The sequence below is a fragment of the Trichoderma atroviride genome, chromosome 1, assembly GCF_020647795.1.
Source record: "Trichoderma atroviride chromosome 1, complete sequence".
Lineage (NCBI taxonomy): Eukaryota > Fungi > Ascomycota > Sordariomycetes > Hypocreales > Hypocreaceae > Trichoderma > Trichoderma atroviride.
This window is the reverse complement of record NC_089400.1, coordinates 3,734,930-3,752,421: the sequence shown is the minus strand read 5'-3', so window position 1 is coordinate 3,752,421 and position 17,492 is coordinate 3,734,930. Positions and strand designations below refer to the sequence as shown.

At 53.0% G+C, this 17,492-nt stretch overlaps 9 protein-coding genes across 9 annotated transcripts; 5 read left to right on the top strand and 4 right to left on the bottom strand.

Annotated features, from left to right (window-relative positions):
* Positions 1–314: 314 nt before the first annotated feature.
* Positions 315–1,041, top strand: TrAtP1_001344 (uncharacterized protein; the record flags this gene model as incomplete). Its single annotated transcript, XM_066110953.1, has 2 exons — positions 315–473; positions 559–1,041. The coding sequence occupies 2 exons, from the start codon at positions 315–317 to the stop codon at positions 1,039–1,041; spliced, it is 642 nt and encodes a 213-aa protein (XP_065967026.1).
* Positions 1,042–1,360: 319 nt separating this feature from the next.
* TrAtP1_001343 (uncharacterized protein) lies at positions 1,361–3,123 on the top strand (the record flags this gene model as incomplete). Its single annotated transcript, XM_066110952.1, has 4 exons — positions 1,361–1,849; positions 1,913–2,323; positions 2,609–2,769; positions 2,838–3,123. The coding sequence occupies 4 exons, from the start codon at positions 1,361–1,363 to the stop codon at positions 3,121–3,123; spliced, it is 1,347 nt and encodes a 448-aa protein (XP_065967025.1).
* Positions 3,124–3,658: 535 nt separating this feature from the next.
* Positions 3,659–6,734, bottom strand: TrAtP1_001342 (uncharacterized protein). The gene has a single exon (XM_066110951.1). It carries the CDS (start codon positions 6,398–6,400, stop codon positions 4,388–4,390), a length of 2,013 nt encoding a protein of 670 aa, XP_065967024.1. The 5' UTR covers positions 6,401–6,734; the 3' UTR covers positions 3,659–4,387.
* A 611-nt stretch (positions 6,735–7,345) lies between these two features.
* Positions 7,346–8,841, bottom strand: TrAtP1_001341 (uncharacterized protein; the record flags this gene model as incomplete). Its single annotated transcript, XM_014086127.1, has 2 exons — positions 7,346–8,770; positions 8,830–8,841. The coding sequence occupies 2 exons, from the start codon at positions 8,839–8,841 to the stop codon at positions 7,346–7,348; spliced, it is 1,437 nt and encodes a 478-aa protein (XP_013941602.1).
* A 1,889-nt stretch (positions 8,842–10,730) lies between these two features.
* Positions 10,731–12,638, bottom strand: TrAtP1_001339 (uncharacterized protein). Its single transcript, XM_014086128.2, has 3 exons — positions 12,466–12,638; positions 12,272–12,396; positions 10,731–12,213 (listed from the first exon to the last, which is right to left on the bottom strand). The coding sequence occupies exons 1-3, from the start codon at positions 12,598–12,600 to the stop codon at positions 11,613–11,615; spliced, it is 861 nt and encodes a 286-aa protein (XP_013941603.1). The 5' UTR covers positions 12,601–12,638; the 3' UTR covers positions 10,731–11,612.
* TrAtP1_001340 (uncharacterized protein) lies at positions 10,822–11,508 on the top strand (the record flags this gene model as incomplete). Its single annotated transcript, XM_014085115.1, has 2 exons — positions 10,822–11,025; positions 11,086–11,508. 2 exons carry the CDS (start codon positions 10,822–10,824, stop codon positions 11,506–11,508), a joined length of 627 nt encoding a protein of 208 aa, XP_013940590.1.
* Positions 12,639–12,780: 142 nt separating the features above from the next.
* TrAtP1_001338 (uncharacterized protein) lies at positions 12,781–13,753 on the top strand. Its single transcript, XM_014086129.2, has 2 exons — positions 12,781–13,174; positions 13,250–13,753. Exons 1-2 carry the CDS (start codon positions 12,821–12,823, stop codon positions 13,607–13,609), a joined length of 714 nt encoding a protein of 237 aa, XP_013941604.1. The 5' UTR covers positions 12,781–12,820; the 3' UTR covers positions 13,610–13,753.
* A 253-nt stretch (positions 13,754–14,006) lies between these two features.
* TrAtP1_001337 (uncharacterized protein) lies at positions 14,007–14,996 on the top strand. Its single transcript, XM_014086130.2, has 2 exons — positions 14,007–14,320; positions 14,413–14,996. The coding sequence occupies exons 1-2, from the start codon at positions 14,155–14,157 to the stop codon at positions 14,775–14,777; spliced, it is 531 nt and encodes a 176-aa protein (XP_013941605.1). The 5' UTR covers positions 14,007–14,154; the 3' UTR covers positions 14,778–14,996.
* TrAtP1_001336 (uncharacterized protein) lies at positions 14,997–16,899 on the bottom strand. The gene is made up of 3 exons (XM_014086131.2): positions 16,388–16,899; positions 16,128–16,321; positions 14,997–16,062 (listed from the first exon to the last, which is right to left on the bottom strand). The coding sequence occupies exons 1-3, from the start codon at positions 16,650–16,652 to the stop codon at positions 15,082–15,084; spliced, it is 1,440 nt and encodes a 479-aa protein (XP_013941606.1). The 5' UTR covers positions 16,653–16,899; the 3' UTR covers positions 14,997–15,081.
* Between the last annotated feature and the right edge of the window lie 593 nt (positions 16,900–17,492).

Below are 17,492 nucleotides of genomic sequence, written 5' to 3'. Positions count from 1 at the left end.
CACGCAGCTCAGCCGAGGCATCGACACCTTGAACCTTTTTCTGCGGCTGCGGTGCTGCTGGACCCGGGCCGTCCGCCTCTTTTCGTGTTTCTGATGTGGACTTAAAAAGAGAAATCCTGCCGACAGCTTTGACATTACATCGAAACCCTTTTCTTTTCTTCCTTTTGCTATTTCCCTCTCCCTCTTCAATCTTCTCCTTGATACCCCCCCCCTCCATCCTCTTTTTTGCTGTTGCATTCCGTTTTCTCTCCCAACAGCATAATCTTGTTTGCATCAGCGTCGCTTGTAGACAAAAACTCCAATTCCACAACACCATGTCTGAGCAGCTGAGATACGACGGCCAGGTGGTGGTCATCACCGGAGCTGGCGGCGGCCTGGGCAAGGCCTATGCCACCTTTTTCGGCTCACGGGGAGCCAGCGTCGTGGTCAACGACCTGGGCGGCTCATTCAAGGGCGAGGGAAACTCTACAAAGGTCGGTGAATCCATATCCATGGCTGTGCCCACACACTGCCACTGCTTGTTTTTTTGCCCTTTTTGCTCACAGCATTTGCTTCCAGGCCGCTGATGTCGTCGTCGACGAGATCAAAAAGGCCGGCGGCAAGGCCGTCGCCAACTACGACAGCGTCGAGAACGGCGAGCGCATCATCGAGACCGCCATCCAGGCCTTTGGCCGCATCGACATCCTCATCAACAACGCCGGCATCCTGCGCGACATTGCCTTCAAGAACCTCAAGGACGAGGACTGGGACCTCATCATCAAGGTGCACGTCACCGGCGCCTACAAGTGCACACGCGCCGCCTGGCCTCACTTCCGCAAGCAAAAGTACGGCCGGGTCATCAACACGGCGTCGGCCGCCGGCCTGTTTGGCAGCTTTGGCCAGACAAACTACTCTGCCGCCAAGCTGGCCATGGTGGGCTTCACCGAGACGCTGGCCAAGGAGGGCGCCAAGTACAACATCCTGGCCAACGTCATTGCTCCCATTGGTACGTTGGCAGAAGAAGAAAGAAGCAGCAGCAGCAGCAGCACAGTACTGACTTGAAGTGACTCCATAGCTGCGAGCCGAATGACCGAGACCGTCATGCCCCCCCGATGTCCTCAAGGCCCTCCGCCCCGAGTGGATTGTGCCGCTCGTCGCGGTCCTGGTGCACTCCAACAACACCGAAAACGGCAGCATCTTCGAGGCCGGTGCTGGCCACGTCGCCAAGCTCCGATGGGAGCGGTCCAGCGGCCTCCTGCTCAAGGCCGACGACTCCTACACGCCCGGCGCCATCCTGAAGCAGTGGAACAAGGTCGTTGACTTCTCCAACCCCCAGTACCCCTCCGGCCCCAACGACTTCCTGGGCCTCCTGGAGGAATCCATGAAGATGGGCCCCAGCGAGCAGGGCGAGAAGCTCGACTTCACCGGCCGCGTTGCCCTCATCACCGGTGCCGGTGCCGGCATTGGCCGTGCCTACGCTCTGGCCTTTGCCAAGTACGGCGCCTCCATTGTCGTCAACGACCTCGTCAACCCCGACTCTACCGTTGAGGAGATTAAGAAGCTCGGCGGCAAGGCCGTTGGTGTCAAGGCTTCCGCCGAGGACGGTGAGGCCGTCGTCAAGGGCGCCATCGACGCCTTTGGCCGCGTCGACATTGTTGTCAACAACGCCGGTATCCTCCGTGACAAGGCCTTTACCAACATGGACGACAACCTGTGGAACCCCGTCATGAACGTGCACCTCCGCGGCACATACAAGGTTACCAAGGCTGCCTGGCCCTATTTCCTCAAGCAAAAGTACGGCCGTGTCATCAACACCACCTCCACCTCTGGTATCTATGGCAACTTTGGCCAGGCCAACTATGCCGCTGCTGTAAGTTATTTGGATATGATACGCTTCAAAGGAATATGACCCAATTAACATGTTGTGAATCAGAAATGCGGTATTCTGGGCTTCTCCCGTGCCCTCGCTCTTGAGGGTTTCAAGTACGGCATCTACGTCAACACCATTGCGCCCAACGCCGGCACCGCCATGACCGCCACCATCATGCCCAAGGAGATGGTTGATGCCTTCAAGCCCGACTACATTGCTCCTCTTGTCCTCGCCCTCAGCAGCGACAAGTGCCCCAACCCCACCGGCGGCCTGTACGAGGTCGGCAGCGGCTGGGTCGGCAAGACCCGATGGCAGCGAACCGGCGGCCACGGCTTCCCCATCAACGTTCCTCTAGTTCCCGAGGAGGTTGCCAAGCACTGGGAGAAGATTATCAACTTTGACGATGGCCGCGCAGACCACCCTGAGAAGGCTCAGGACGGCCTGGAGAAGATCATGGCCAACATGGAGAACAAGGTATGAGAAACATGATGCGTACGATTTTTTGTTCAAGTCTCTTCTTCATTTTTTCATTTTAATTCCTGTCTCCTCCATCTGCCATCTTTTTAAGGCAGATCTGTATCACCACCAACTACTACCATCTATCAAAAACCACTTGTACATATTGGATAGCCACTAGAGATGATGAAGAAGAAGAAGAATTGTTACGAAAAACACAGAATGAAAGAATGAAACTTTTTCCTAATGACTCATGCAAAGAGAAAGAGCCGTGCTAATTTGTGATTCTTTCTTGCTTTCCAGCGCGGAGAAGAGAAGCCTGCCGCCAGCAATGAACATCTGACTGCCATTGCCGAGGCTCTCGGAAAGGAGGGCAGCCCTACCGAGTACAGCTTCACGGATCGTGATGTTATTCTGTATAACCTTGGTGTTGGCGCCAAGCGAAAGGAGCTGAAATACGTCTTGTAAGCCCCCATCTCCACGTGCCTAATATCATCATCTCTTTACTAACTACCTTTTTCTCAACAAACAGCGAGGGCGCAGAAGACTTCCAGACCCTCCCCACCTTTGGCGTCATCCCCCCCTTCAGCGCCGAAATGCCCTTTGACTACGACGCCATCGTCCCCAACTTCTCGCCCATGATGCTCCTCCACGGCGAGCAGTACCTCGAGATCCGCAAGTTCCCCCCTGCCCACCTCGGGCCGCCTCCTCTCGCGCGGCAAGCTCCTCGAGGTCGTCGACAAGGGCAGCGCGTCCATTGTCAAGACGGGCATCACCACCGTCAATGCCGAGACCGGCGAGGACGTCTTTTACAATGAAATGACCGTCTTCCTCCGTGGCGCGGGCGGCTTCGACGGGCAGAAGAAGGGCCAGGATCGCGGTGCTGCGACGGCGGTCAACGAGCCGCCCAAGAGAAGCCCCGACGAGGTTGTCGAGTCTCCCACGGGCGAGGACCAGGCGGCGATTTACCGCCTCAGCGGGGATTATAACCCTCTGCATATCGATCCTGGGTTTGCCAAGATGGGAGGCTTCAAGGCGCCCATCCTGCACGGCCTGTGCACCTTTGGTGTCGCGGGTAAGGCTGTTTACGATCGTTTTGGCGCATTCCGCAATGTCAAGGTGAGGTTTGCGGGGCCGGTGATTCCCGGACAGACGATTGTGACGGAGATGTGGAAGGAAGGGAACAAGATTGTGTTCCAGTGCAAGGTGAAGGAGACGGGCAAGGTGTGTATTGCGGGAGCGGCTGCTGAGTTGGCATAAATGGCCTGGGATCAGTATTGTCAAGGGAAAATCATGAATGGGGATATGTAAGATACGGGATATTTACGCAGAATTAAGTTTTAAAAAATAACGTTTTTTTTCCCTCATTTCACTCTTCAAGGCAACCAAGGCAAAAACAATCTATCCATCCATTCATTCGTGCGTTCGTTCATTAATCAAGCTTAATCCATTCATACCCTCCATTATACATCAAATGATTTCGGTAAAACAAAAAAAAACAAAGCGCTCAAGTTCCCTCCTTATACAAGGAACATGTATATCCATGCTTTCAAAATTCAAAATTCAAAATTCAAAAAAAAAAAACAATCCAGCTGTTCCGACGGGAAAAAAAGGGAAACAAGGAAGGAAAAAATATTAAGAAGAAGATAAAAGAGCAGTATAATGAAAGGAAAAATAAAGGAGGAAAAAAAAGAGTTCATTTATCCCTCCCAAGTCAGGTGATGAGAAAAGACGTATCCAGCTTCAGCAAGCAGCAGAAAAGGAATGTATAAAAAGGTATTTTCAGAAAAAGGTGTTGGATGGATACTGGGTACCCATATAAGGATGCTCTTTTTGAAGGAGAATCAAGTCGAAGGAAAAAGCGTCATAGAGTAGTGATATTTCATCCTCCTTTTTATGTAGACGCCTGGCTTGCGTGAGACGCTGCAAGAAAGAAACATCTTGAATCGTAACGCTCTGTCTTGGTAAACTTTTCAACACTCGTCGCACCAGCAAATCTTTGAATAGTAATGTAGCGAGTATGGGTATCGGAAGAAAACTTCAAGAAAACTCCCGCTGGCTGGCTCCATGTGCTCATCTCGCTCACACAAAGATGGTCTCAACCACAACATCCAAAAACTCTCCCAGCGAGGGCATCCGCCCCGCCGACAGGATTTCCTCAATACTGCCTATGCTACTCAGCCGTGTCGCTATGCCCGTTTCTAGAAATGCCTTTTCCGGCGTCGAGAGGTCTCTCTTCTCCGTGTCTTTCCACTTTCGCTCTGCCTCTTCGCGGGCCTCCTGTAGTATCTGGTCGACATCTTCCGATTCCCACAGATTGCACCGGTCGCACTCCAGACACGGCCGCGGGTCGCCGTCGGGTCTAAAGTGGTCGCAAAAGTGCCGGTACCCTTCCTCGGTGAGATCGGCGCGGCAGACGTAGCACATCTTGTACCCGCAGGGGCAGGTGAGCTTGTTGCAGCCTGCGTTTTTGACAAACGACGTGTTGCAGCGAGGGCAGACGCGCTTGATGGCCATGCTCATGGCCTGCTCGACCTGCGTTCGTAGCGCAACCAGAGACGACTCGTTGCAGACATGGATATCCGTCCAGGTCTTGCTACACGACAGACAGGACACTCGGCCGCATTCAGGGTTCTGACAGGCAAACTGGAGACCGCGTCGGCGACGAGTGTGTCTGCCCATGGCGTGCTTCCACTCTGCCGATATCCGCATCCAGACCGGCCCCAACGAGGTAAATGCCAAGGCGGCGACAATGGATAGCACAGCCAGAGGAAGGATGAGGACAACACAAATGAAGCAAAAGAAGAGGAATAATAGGTGGAGGATACCAGCAATCCGAACTCGCATCCTTGCCCTCTTAGACGGCATGTAGATGTCATCAATCTCTGCGTAGCTGCAAAACGGACAGTGTACCAGCGACAGTCTCGCAGCAATCAAAGCATGTTCCGCAAGCCGCTGGTCTAGCTGATGCAGAATCTCGGCACCCTTCTTCTCTTCCAGCATGGCTCTGCACATGTGTTCGGACGAGATGTGGCCAGAGCACTGATCCCGGCCGACAGCCATGCACCTCAGCGTCCCCGTCTCGGGGATGATGCTGCTCTGCCAGCCCTGGCCAAAGACGGCCTCTTTGAGAGAGAGCTGGACGCAGCGGAAGCAAATCATGTGTGCGTCCTTGTTGCAGTGCGTAAACTCTTCAAACGGAGCGGTGGTGAAGCAGCACATGCACTCGTGGACTGCGCCTGCTTCCTCGGCTTCGTCACTGTTCAGCCGCATCGCCGTGGCCCGGTCTTTATCGATCCGATCTTGTCTATCCTTTTCCTTCAGCGGGCGGACGAGCGCATCGTAGAGTTCCCGGTCAAGCTCGGCGTTGCCCGTGGATCGTATCGTGGGTATGCTCGAGCCCTGGCCGGTCGTGCGCCAGCGGACAAGAGGGTGGTGATCTGCCTCGCCCGTCGCCACGGGCTTGCGCCTCATGATGAAGGACGAGAGCGTGAAGCGCCATGACTTGGACGAGAGCGTCACGAGCGTCCTCCGAGCGTCCAGGTATGAGTAGTTGGACTCGGCCAGCACGGCGTTGATTGTAGACTTTGACAGGCCTTTAAACTCCTGCCACGCAAGCGTCCGCACCGCATTCTTGTAAGCGTCGCTTCGAAAGATCTCTGCCCTCGGCACGAGCTGACTGACGACGATGGCCGCTTCTGCCTGTGTCTTGTCTCCGTCTCCACGCTGTATGATACTGCCACTGTGCCTCTCAGGGCCGGCAACTTTCCATCTGCCCTTGACCCACGTAGCGCGGTTCTTTAGCAGCGCATCGGCCACCAAAGCAAGCCTCGACTCGCCATCGAAATTGCCCAGCAGCTCGCGGAAGACCTCGATCTGGATATCGGGAAACACCGCCGCCAGGGCCTCGAGGCAGCAGTTGAGCTCGCGCAGGTCCGGTCGTTCGGGCGGGATGCAGGGCAGCTGGGCCTCGTCATGGATGTACTCGGGCGGGATGTCGCCGTCGACGGCCGGGACAGAGCGTGCCTTGCTTGAGGACGATGCAAGGGAATAAGTCGACCTATCGTTGGAGGAGAGCAGCGCTGGCAGGGGCATGGCGGATGCTCATGCTGGAGCGTGCCCTATGGCATGGGCTGGGATTCAGACGTAGGGGCCGTTGCAGAACCCGAGTCTTGGACGGAGGGATGGAGTGCTCTGCTGGTTGTTGTATAGGCGCAGATATGGTAATGATTTTGGTGGTTGCAATATTGTGTATGTATTCTCGTGGGAGGAATGATAAAAAGACGGCGCCTGTATAGGTACCAATGGAATATTAAGATGGGGATGGCAATAGCGGGATCCGAGGAGCGCGGCGGTGGATTACGGCGGTGGATTACTGAGGTGCCTATGGGCTATACCCAAGCCGTAGTAGCACCTACAGGTGGAGAGCACCCTGAGCAAGGTACGGGGTGCTGTTAGTGCGAGTTTACCCATCAATGATATGAACAGCAGCAGCTTTACACCGTATCATGGGTCGAACATTGCAGTAGAAAATGTCTCGACATCACGCTTCATCTTGAAATGAATCTTGTTCACAGCAGAGCACATCATACATCTTCCATCAGCCATGGCATGAGCTTTCGCTACTCACAACGTTGGTGAATCCTTTAGGCAGCTGCTGTAGCTATCTCATGGTAGTGCAGACAATACCGCTCGCCGCTCCACACTAACGTCGTTGGCCTTTCTCTATTCGAGCACATCATATCATCAGCCAACAAACTCGAGTCACTTTTCCCGGATTGGAAAATATTAATCAGACACGTGTAATTAATTTCATGGCCTTGCTTTGCAAATATCATACTGCTAATTCCTGTTCCTGTTTAAAGCCCACTTATATGCATCTCCATCAAGTACAAAGCTCCTCTTTCTGCCACCAGCTTTCCGGGGGGTATCTAAACACATAATACTGCGTAGCATCTTTTTGATACCACGATAAATTCCTTCATTATCTCAATCAAACGCGGGTGCTGTGCAAAACAAAACAGAACAGGATGGTGTGACTTATTCACTCATGTCGCTCATGAGCTCGAGCATGGACGAGCTGGGGTGAGAATCTCCGCAGCAAGGACAGATTCTATCGTCGTCGCTATCCCAGGCCGAGTCCTCAATCTCGTACCCGTTGATTCGGGAGAACTGAACCCATGTCCGCTTGTCCGCGTCACGGGCAATGGGCACCTTCTTCCAGATGACTCTCTTCTCGTCGCGGGTTGACAGAGGGTGGCCATCCTCGGCGGGGGCGGCAGGCAGGGTGCCTACCTTGTGGTAGCCCTCGAAAGAATGCAGGTGGAAGTGCTCGCCAACTTCGCCATCTTCTCCGTCTTCGCCGGCCAGCCCAAGACCCTCTTCCTCCATTTCGTCTTTGAGATCTTTGTACGCTCTAATCACGCGAGCACACCAGTTATCTCCCCTGAGACTCTGCAGACCTTTGGAGTTTGCAATGAAAGAAGCTGCTGCATCAAGGTAGAGGCCTTCGTCCTTCACCAGACCGCTGAGCTCGGCGGAGGCTTTCATTCCAACATCATCAAACGGCATTCCAGTGACTTGAAGTTCATTCAAAGTACATCCCAGTTCGTGAGATGCTACTTCATGGAGTTCAGATCCCGAAAATGGCAACAGCGAGTCTGAAAAGTTCACCAAATCAATTCGCAGGGAAGAAAGTGACGGAAGAAGTCTTGGCCTGGGGGTTTTCTTGTCTTTATAGGCTGGGTCATACGGGGCACGCAAGGCCAGAAAGAAATCGATGAGCTGATTCCAGGTGTAGCAGCGGAAGCCACCACGAACAAGAGGCGACTCCTTTGGTCGCATGTGTACTTTGAGAGGGTGGTCCTTCTTCAAATCCGTATGATAGTATCGTTCAAGCTTATGCTTGCGACGCTGATCATCATAGTAGCGGGCAACGACACGGAGGTTGACATGCATGATCTTGTGTCGATATTGGGAGCTGAGCTCGCTGAAGTTGCGCAGAGCTTGAGGGGTCGTGAAGACGAAGTGGTTAGACTCCCAAAGGAATCGAGTGCCCTCAGCATTCAAGGCTTTGTTTGTGGCCAGAAAGTGAATGGCGATCTGGTGGCCTCTCTTCTTCTCTTCTTCGGTCAGATGCTCAGGCGTAGTAGCACTCAGCGGGTCGATGATTGGATGATCGCTCTTCATGGCGAATTTGAGAACCCGCAAGAGGACTTCAGTGGGTAGAAACAGGGAGGCCGAATCACTGGGGCCGGCACCAGATGATCGAGTCTTGCGTCTCGTGGGGTCATTCTGAGCCAGATGCGCCTTGGCCAATGGCGACCAAGAGATGCCATTCTCGCGGAGGATGCGCTTGAGCCTCAAGTTCTCCTCAGTAAGCAGCTGGTTAGTCCGGCGAAGGGGGTAGTTGTAGGCAACCCATGCCTGGTCCTCCTTATCGCGGCACTCCCAAGGAAATACAAGCTGTGAAGAATGAGTATTTGATCGGCCAAGGAAATAGAGACTGGCCGACATCTGCTTACCTGACCACTCATCTTGCCGCAGATCTTTGTTGTTGTAGCGGAAAAGAAAGAATACAAACAAACAGGAAGCGACTTCCCGGGAACGATACGCCGTGCTGCGACACGCTTCAACAACAATTTCTCGGACCAGACCAGGCCTCAATAACAGAAAGGTACCCGACACAGACGGTGACAGTGCGTCTGGCTGTTGATGCAACGATTGGGATACGGCAATGACTGACACGATGAGACACAATGAAACGATGAAGCAGAACAGAGGAGTGGGCTTGGAGGTGTCGAGTTCAAGTCAAGGCCAGGGTGAAAGACGGATAAGAGACTGGCAAAAAAAATGCGGCCGTCCTTGTGCGACCCAGTGCCAAATTTACTCTTGCCCTGCCGATTCTGGTGAATAAGAGGGATGCATGCAGGCGCTCACAGCTGCTGGACAAGTGGTGGGCAGGGAAACGATTGACTGTGATTCACGAACAAGGAAATGCACCAGAGGCCAGGGCTGGGTAAGGCGCTGGCAGCTGGACGGAGCCACACCTGGGAGCCGGCCGTCGAGAAGTGGTCAGATTTGAGAATGGCAGGGGAAAAGAGCCGATGGGAGTGCAATGGGAAAAGGATAAAGAAGAAGAGGGACAGAAAACCACTCGATTGGCAGGTTGGGAGGAAACCCGAGCCGTACGACCCGAAGATGGACCAAACCCGAGGGAACGAGGGAACGAGGGAAAGAGAGTGTGGAAAAGATGGGGTTTGGCGATTCAGTGCCGGCAAAAGGTTGATTGAGCAGCTGAGCAAAGACCGCCCGACGACGTTGCTCCTTCCTGGCCGTGAGTCGAGCTGGCAATAGTGATAAGCCGCCACCTCCCTCTTTCCTTGGACCAACGTATTGCTGTAGCAGGACCTGAGGACTTTATCCGAAGCTATGCCTCGAAGCCGTGGGCGGGAATCAAGGCGGAAGTGGCGCGGGGAATTAAGGAAAGAGCGCCTGTTCAGTTACTGTACGGCATCTACCGTGGAACAAACAGCCCCAGCGATACTCGGCGAGAGAAGCGACGGGCTGCTATCAGGTGATGGACGGGCTTGGTCGTCAGCGACGGCAGCGTTTTACGGGCACTGTGCCTGTATACGCTGCAAAAGTACTGCTGTGTAAGGAGCTCTACTGCACTATTGGAGCAACTGCTAAGCAACCTGGAGCTGCTAAGCTACGGGCGCTGGGGCGGACCGATCCTGATCCCTGCCATTCGATGCCATGTCGTGAGAATTAGCTGAAGGAGGATGGATAACGAGGCGAGTCGCCGGCAGTTGTGCTCAGCTCAATGCAGAGGGTGGAGTGACTTGATACCGGCCATAAGGTTGTGCTGCGTAGGCCTTTTTCCTGCGATGCTTCGTACTGCGTAAGTAGTTGGCCTGTATTGATTGGCCTTGTTCCGTCACAATGCAGGCTTCGTCGCTACTCCAATCTTGTTTCTTCATGTCTCAGAATTCACATTTCATCGACATGCCTGGATCACAGACAAGCAGGGATCCAAGCACAGTCCAATTCAGGAAATGAGCTGCCCTGTCACCGAAGCGCCGAGCTCCAGGGTAGCGGCAGCAGCTATTGAGATGACCGCTGCAATCGGCGATGCCCATGTAGTTGCGAGATGCACAATGAGATATGCTCTATTTAAGCTTCGATTCCATCAGCAGATCACCCCAGGGCTGCTCCCAATCCAATGGCTGCGACAGTGCGGTACAGTCCTGTGGCCATATGCTACTTGCTTGACGTCATGACTGTTCGCCCTTACAGCATCTTTATTCGCCTCCTACTCTGAGAACCCTCAGCCTTACGTACGTATGATGGATGTGGTATATCATAAAAACATATATAGCTAGGTAGAGCGATCGCTAGCATCCAATGGTTATATAAAGAGCTATCAAAAGAATAAACCTTTCAATAGCAGAAACACACCGGAACAAGAACACCTTTCTCCTCTCATAGCATAATTCCATCACACATATATCACAATGGCCACGACTGGAACCAGCGCACCTCTCGGCGATAAGCCCGCCGACCCCTACACTCATGCCAACAAGGACCAGCCTGACCTCAACACGTTGGTTACGGATCTTGTCGACTTCATCACTACATGCAAATTTGGCATGTTGACGACCGTTGAGGCGTCGAGCCACAACAATCTGGTCTCGCGCTGTATGGGCTTGGCTGGAACGGTAAGATGGCAATTGCAGGACTCGAAAATGTGTCGTTACATAAACTAATTCTCCACGTAGGAATCCGGTGGCATCGATCTTCTCTTCCACACAAACACCGAGTCCGGCAAGACCAACGACCTATCCAACGATCCCCATGTGAATGTGTCTTTTATCAACAGCTCCGGCGAGTGGGCTTCCGTCGCAGGCCAGGCGAGTGTTGTGACTGATCGCGATCTGGTCAAGAAGACGTATAGCAGCGGACTCAAGGCGTGGCTGGGCGATCTTGGTGACGGAGTTCACGATGGCTCAGAGAATGATCCGCGTATCGGAATTATTCGTGTCAAGACCACCACTGTGACTTATTCTTTGGTGTCGGGGAACTTCATCAGCCGTGCTGCTGAGGTTGCGCAAGGAGTGCTCACTGGAAAGCCAGCTCATGTCAGCAAGCTTCGAGAGATTACCGCTGAGGACGTGAGCAACTGGCGTGCTTCGAACGCCTAATTGAGGAAAATATCAAACAACTGGATCAATGTACTATTATCATCCATGTCAATCATGAACTAATGGAGTTTTCTTTTTTCTTAATATACCTCTCATCAAGCAATTTACTGCTTGCCGTACTCCTCTGCCCATATTCTGGTAAACTTTTCCTTATCAACAGCAAACTCACGGACGAAATCGCGCTCCAGCTCGTGAGCTCTCCTGCCCAGCAGGACCAGGCTGTGTAGTGGAGGACCCAGTTCCTCATCCGTAGAACACAGTTCCTCAAGCGTTCCCGACACAAACTTTTCCGTCTTGCCTCCAACACGAGCAGCGCCAATAGCCAAGCTATCCTTTGTGTAGACACCCTCTTTGCGCTCCTCCTCAATTTCCAGCATCTGCTGCGCGCACTGCCCGACCGTCATGTATCGTGGGGGCTCGTAGACCAATCTGCCTCGGGCCATGTTCTCCAAGCTCTGCTCCTTGACCTTGATGTCGACTAGCACCAACGTGTGCAGGCCAATGTCGCGGTTTTCCTTTATTCTGTCGTAAAAGGAAGCTGGCTTCCATGTTTCGGTGAAGAAGACCATGGACACGGTCTGTCCAAAGTTGTACAGCTGAAGGCCGCAGGCGCCGATGCCGGACATGATGGAGGCGTTTGGTACGGTTCGCACGGGAATGGACAATTCGCGAGCTCGGATGACGAGATCTGTGTGTGTTGTAGCACTGCGGCGATATGGTTAGTTAAAGCTGTGAATATTGAACACATCAAGGTATAGCTAACCCGAAGGGATCTCCAACAACGCAAAAAGCGACGTCCTCGTTCTGCGCATTTCGGAGAATCTCGTCGCTGTTTGACTCGACCATCTCGCGGTCGGCGATGGTTATCGATCGTCCATAGTAGTTTTCCTACTTCAAGAGTCAGCGTTAGCTCTTTTCTTTGCCAGAGACGTTGTCACTGGAACTGGCGAAGCATACCAGGACAGACTGGTCCACGAGCAGGATGCTTGTGTACGCCTCAAGGTAGACTCGCGAGGCCTTCTTCACCACCTCGAGACCCTTGACGGTGATATCCGTCTCGTCGGACAGACCAAGACCAACAAGATACAACATTCTGACTTCGATTACCACATGCAAATTGCGTATCGAGTTGGAAAACTCATCTTCAACAGCTGCCCCGCGGTGGGGTTGAGAAATTCTTATCTTAGCGCCGGTTGACCCTTGTCTTGCCGCAGCTTTGGCGATCTTGGTGTCGCGTCTAAATCTGACGGTTCGAAGCTGGAGGCCTTTTCCCTTTCTTTACATCATCCTCTCTCGCCCTTTTTCACCCGCCATGTCTGATTCAAAGAACAAGAGCGCCTACGGTGTAGCGGCCTCTGACACCGATTTCCGCAAGAATTGGGATCTGGACGAGTATGCCGCCAAAGCCAAAGAACGCGAGGCCAAGGAGAGGGAAGAGGCCAAGGCGCGCTACGAGGCCAAACTCGCTGGCAAGAAATACCACAAGCCCATGACGGGCAACGAGACATACACATCAGCACGGAGAAACATCATTGATGTTAGCGCCCAGGTTGGCAAGACGCAGATTGTGCCGGCTGGATCGGGAGTTGGTAAACGAGGCAGAGGAGCTGGTTTCTACTGTGAGGCTTGCGACCTTACGTTCAAGGACAACTTGCAATGGGTCGAGGTATGCACGCACACACATATCTATTGCGGGAAGTAAAACGAAACATTAATACGGGTGCTAATTGGGCATTCATAGCATTTAAATACGACTCAGCATCTGCTCAACACCGGGCAGACCACCGAAGTCAAGCGGGCAACCGTTGAGGAAGTGCACGAGCGAATCGAATTCTACATTCGCCGAAAAGAAGATCTCGAGAGGGAAAAGGCCACGAGTTTACAAGACAGGCTGCAGATCCGAGAAGAGGAAATGAAGAAGGAGGCGGAAGAGAAGCGGGCGAAACGAAAGGAAGAGGCAGAGAAGAAGCGGCAGGACAAGGAACAGGCGGCCAAGGTGAAGACCGAGTACGGCGACGATGTGCGGGTTGAAGGAGAGCATGACGAGGATGATATGATGGCGCAGATGGGATTTACCGGGTTTGGATCGTCAAAGAAGTGATTTGATTGCTGTGAGGTGCGGAGTGCTTGGAGAGATGCGAATGTGTATTTGTAATGGCGAGAGGACGAATCTATGATACCCAAGACCTGTACAGAAGGCGTTATTTTAGGATATTTAGTAAATACTGCGCAATTCATATCACCCTAGGCAATTTTATTCTAAACATTTAAATCTGGCAGGATCAAGATGACCCAAGTATACTTGACTGCGCTTCTGCAGCCACCAACTGGCTGCCATCCATGTCATAAATACGTGTGCATATCTGAGTGTGCTACAGCTGAGGCCATCCAGGTGCAGGGTCGACCCGGTGCCGAATACCCCACCTCCAAAATCCGATCTAAGGCATGGCTTACCTACTACACACTACCTAAGCTATTCTCTCGCCGTATCGGAACCTTGAACTTTCCTCCTCCTGTCCCCAACATCTTTTGACCACCTCATCGACGACAGCTGCTCCCACCGTCTTTCACCTTGGCACGAGGAGCATCAGCGGCATCTCCTTCATACAAACATCATATACAGCCGCCCACAGCATCACTGCTAATATGGCGTCAGCCGGTGCCGCCGCAGCGTCGCTGCTGAAGCGCCAGCTCAAAGAGATGCAGTCGGGCAAAGACCTCCCCGGCATCTCATGCGGTCTCGTCAACGACAACAACATCTTCGAGTGGGAGGTGATGCTCATGATCAACGACGACTGCAAATACTACGGCGGTGCGTGGCTCTTGTCCCTCGTCCCTCCCTCGCTTAAAGCACACCGTATCGACTTTAACAAGCTGACACTCTTTTTGCCCTTGTGATTACAGGAGGCAACTTTCGTGCTCGCCTAGTCTTCCCCCAAAACTACCCTCACATGCCGCCCCAGCTCACCTTTCAAGAACCCATCCCGTTCCACCCCAACATCTACGAGAACGGCAAGCTCTGCATCTCCATCCTGCACCCCCCCGAAGAGGACCAGTACGGCTACGAGTCCGCCGCCGAGCGCTGGAGCCCCGTCCAGACGCCCGAGACGATCCTCCTCAGCATCATCAGCTTGTTCTATAGCCCCAATGAAGAGAGCCCCGCAAACGTCGAGGCCGCGAGGATGCTGCGTGAGGAGAAGGAGGGGAAGCACAAGGATTACAGGAGACGGTGTCGGAAGAGTGTGAGGGAGAGCCTGGGAGAGGACTAAAAATGAGGCGAGACGGATAGTAACTTGGATGCATTGCTGAGCTGGAACTTGCATTTTTCTTTTCTTTTACAATTACAAGATGGATGGCGTTCTTTGGAGGATGAATGACGGAGGTGTCCTGTTGTTTGCATTGGTTTGGCGTCTCGGAGATGCTGTATTAGTAAAGAGCCTTGACTTATTCACTGCGGACGACCAGTAGCGTAATCAGATAAGCGCTCGTTGAGCCCAAAAAAAAGCAATATCGTTCATCGTATACACCGAGTCGCTATCTAAAAGAAATGATGCGTAGATGCCCCCGGTTCATCTATGCCTGTCTGTCTGTAATCCCCATCACAGGGCCAACGACAGAATCCCATTCCTCATCCCAACGCCGTGAACCTTCCTCAACGGCGCCTCTCTTCAGTCTAGCCAACTCTCCTGCCCCCTCAAAACTCAATAACCTCTTCAGGATCTCAGTTAGCTGCGGCACCGTTTCGAAGCCACAGCCGTTTTGCCCTTCCTTTACGAGCTCTCCGATGCTTTCGAAGCCAGCATATGCAGCCACGGGCAGACCCGCCCCAAACATATCAACCACCTTCATGGGCAGATCCACCCCAGAACTGGATTTGTGGAGGGAAATACCTAGATCAGCCGCGGCGAGCAACGAGGCGTAGTCTCGATTGGAAAGCCAAGCACTGAGAATACGAATGCCGGGGAGTTTGCCGGCATCTTGTAGTTGCTTGATTTTCTCGAGGTAGGCCTCCCTCTGAGGGCCCTTGCCGGTGATGATGGCCAGGATTGGAAGAACGGCTTCCTCGCCTGCTGATGGCGTGGCGTAGGCAACTAAAGCATCGAGCAGCATACCAAAGTCTTCATCTGCTGTCCAAGAAGTGCTGCTCACTACTAGGCGGAGGGTACCTGGACGAAGGGCACCACCGACGATATCCTTGGCACAGTTTCGTGTTTCCGCCAAGCGAGAGAGGAACTCGAGTCGATCCTTTGAAGTGCTCATGGGCTGAAATATCTCAGCTGGCCTATCGTGAAGCGTATAGACGGGGTTCTTGAGATTAAAGCGGCCTCCGGGTTGAAGCTGCTTCGCCATGGCATCTGTGACTGCGAGGTTTGCATTTCCCAAGTATCGGCCTAGCTGAATCTCGTAATACTTGTAGATGGGCACAAGAGGTCGGAGCAGAGACTTTTGCGCCAGAATGGTATGGCCATAGTTGTGCCAGTCGACAATGACTTTGCTGCCGCGAATCCATGAGACGAAAAGAGCCACGTGAAACGTGGGAATGGAAGGCGGATTCTATGAACTGCGTTAGAACCAAAGATGACTGCACTGGAGTTTCTCAGAAGGATATCTGTCTTCACCTGAATAATGATCCACTGAGCTGGCGGAGTAGTATACATGAGCGTCCTAAACAGGGTCCAGAACTGCTGGATGACCTTGGCGGGGATGTTGAGAAAAAAGGGCAGCGTCCCCCAGGCGATCCATTCTGGCTGAGGAGCGAGAGGATAGACCGTCACGTTTGCCTTGCCAATGAGATCAGGATGTCTAGCCGTCTCTATCAAGCCTAGAGTAAGCAGATGAATCTTGACGAAGTGAGAATGAGAGTCTCTCGGCCACGCACCTTTATAGCCCACAATGTCGACCTGCCTTCCGTGCTTGGCAACGCTCAGAGCATGGTACTGCATCCGCGGGCTTCTTCCAATGTCGCCTACAACGAGGATCTGAATATGCTCATCTTCTGGCCTCTCGGCGGGATGGTAGCGGGTGGGGATGGCATGGAGAGACTTCTTGCCGAGCCAGACGGCGAAAGAGAAGACGTAGCCGAGAGCAATGACGGACAAGCCGCCGACGATGGCGGATATGACGAAATTGGCGTAATAATGCATTTTGGGCAGATTAAATCATCTAGCTGCAGGGCCCTTTTCTAGGTTCGGCGCAGAGGTTCGTGAAGGGCAGTGATTGAATGACAGCTGGCCAGATTAGACCGGATACTTGGAAGGATGGTCCAGCAAGCTGTTGATGCTCCCGCTAGCAAGACAGCCCAACGCAAAGAGCGAATTTATGGATGTTCATGCAACGCCATGTGCAAATCAAGCGCAGAATGAAATCTCCTGTCAGTGTTTTTGCTCGTTGACCGTCAGATGAGCTTCTAGATGGCACCGCCAAGCTCAATCATTTAGAAGCTTCTAGGTAGCTGTGGCGCAGGGCGCATTGTGGCTGGGGAGGCTGCCGGCACCGCACCCGCGTTAACAGGGCTCTTAGTCGCATTCCGTGATGGGCGCCACATGCAATGGAGATCGTGGGGACGGCCACAGGGCCAATCAGTGCGGCCATGATGCAAGACATTACAGGCGCTGTGCTCGGAAAACTCGCAGTGAGATCTTAGTTGGATTCCTGTGTCTCTTGGTACCTGAGCGGATGAGCCGAGCCTGACCAGGGATGGAAAGCTTATTGAGAGGCGGCTTCATGCAGATGTGCTGAGTTGGGCATCTGTGTAGATCAAGCATTGCACTAATGGCATTGATTGGATGACAATGGCAGTCTAGGGATTTTGATGGCTCATCTTGGAATCTGCGCTCTCGTCACCGGCACACTCTTGAGAGGTATGGTCTTTTCCAAGAAGCATTAGGCCGAGATTCTGGGAGCTATCTAGACCTTCCTTTTTTGAGATTGACCGCCTTCAAAGCGCTGTAGCGATACTAACCATCTATTTGAATTGTTTCAAC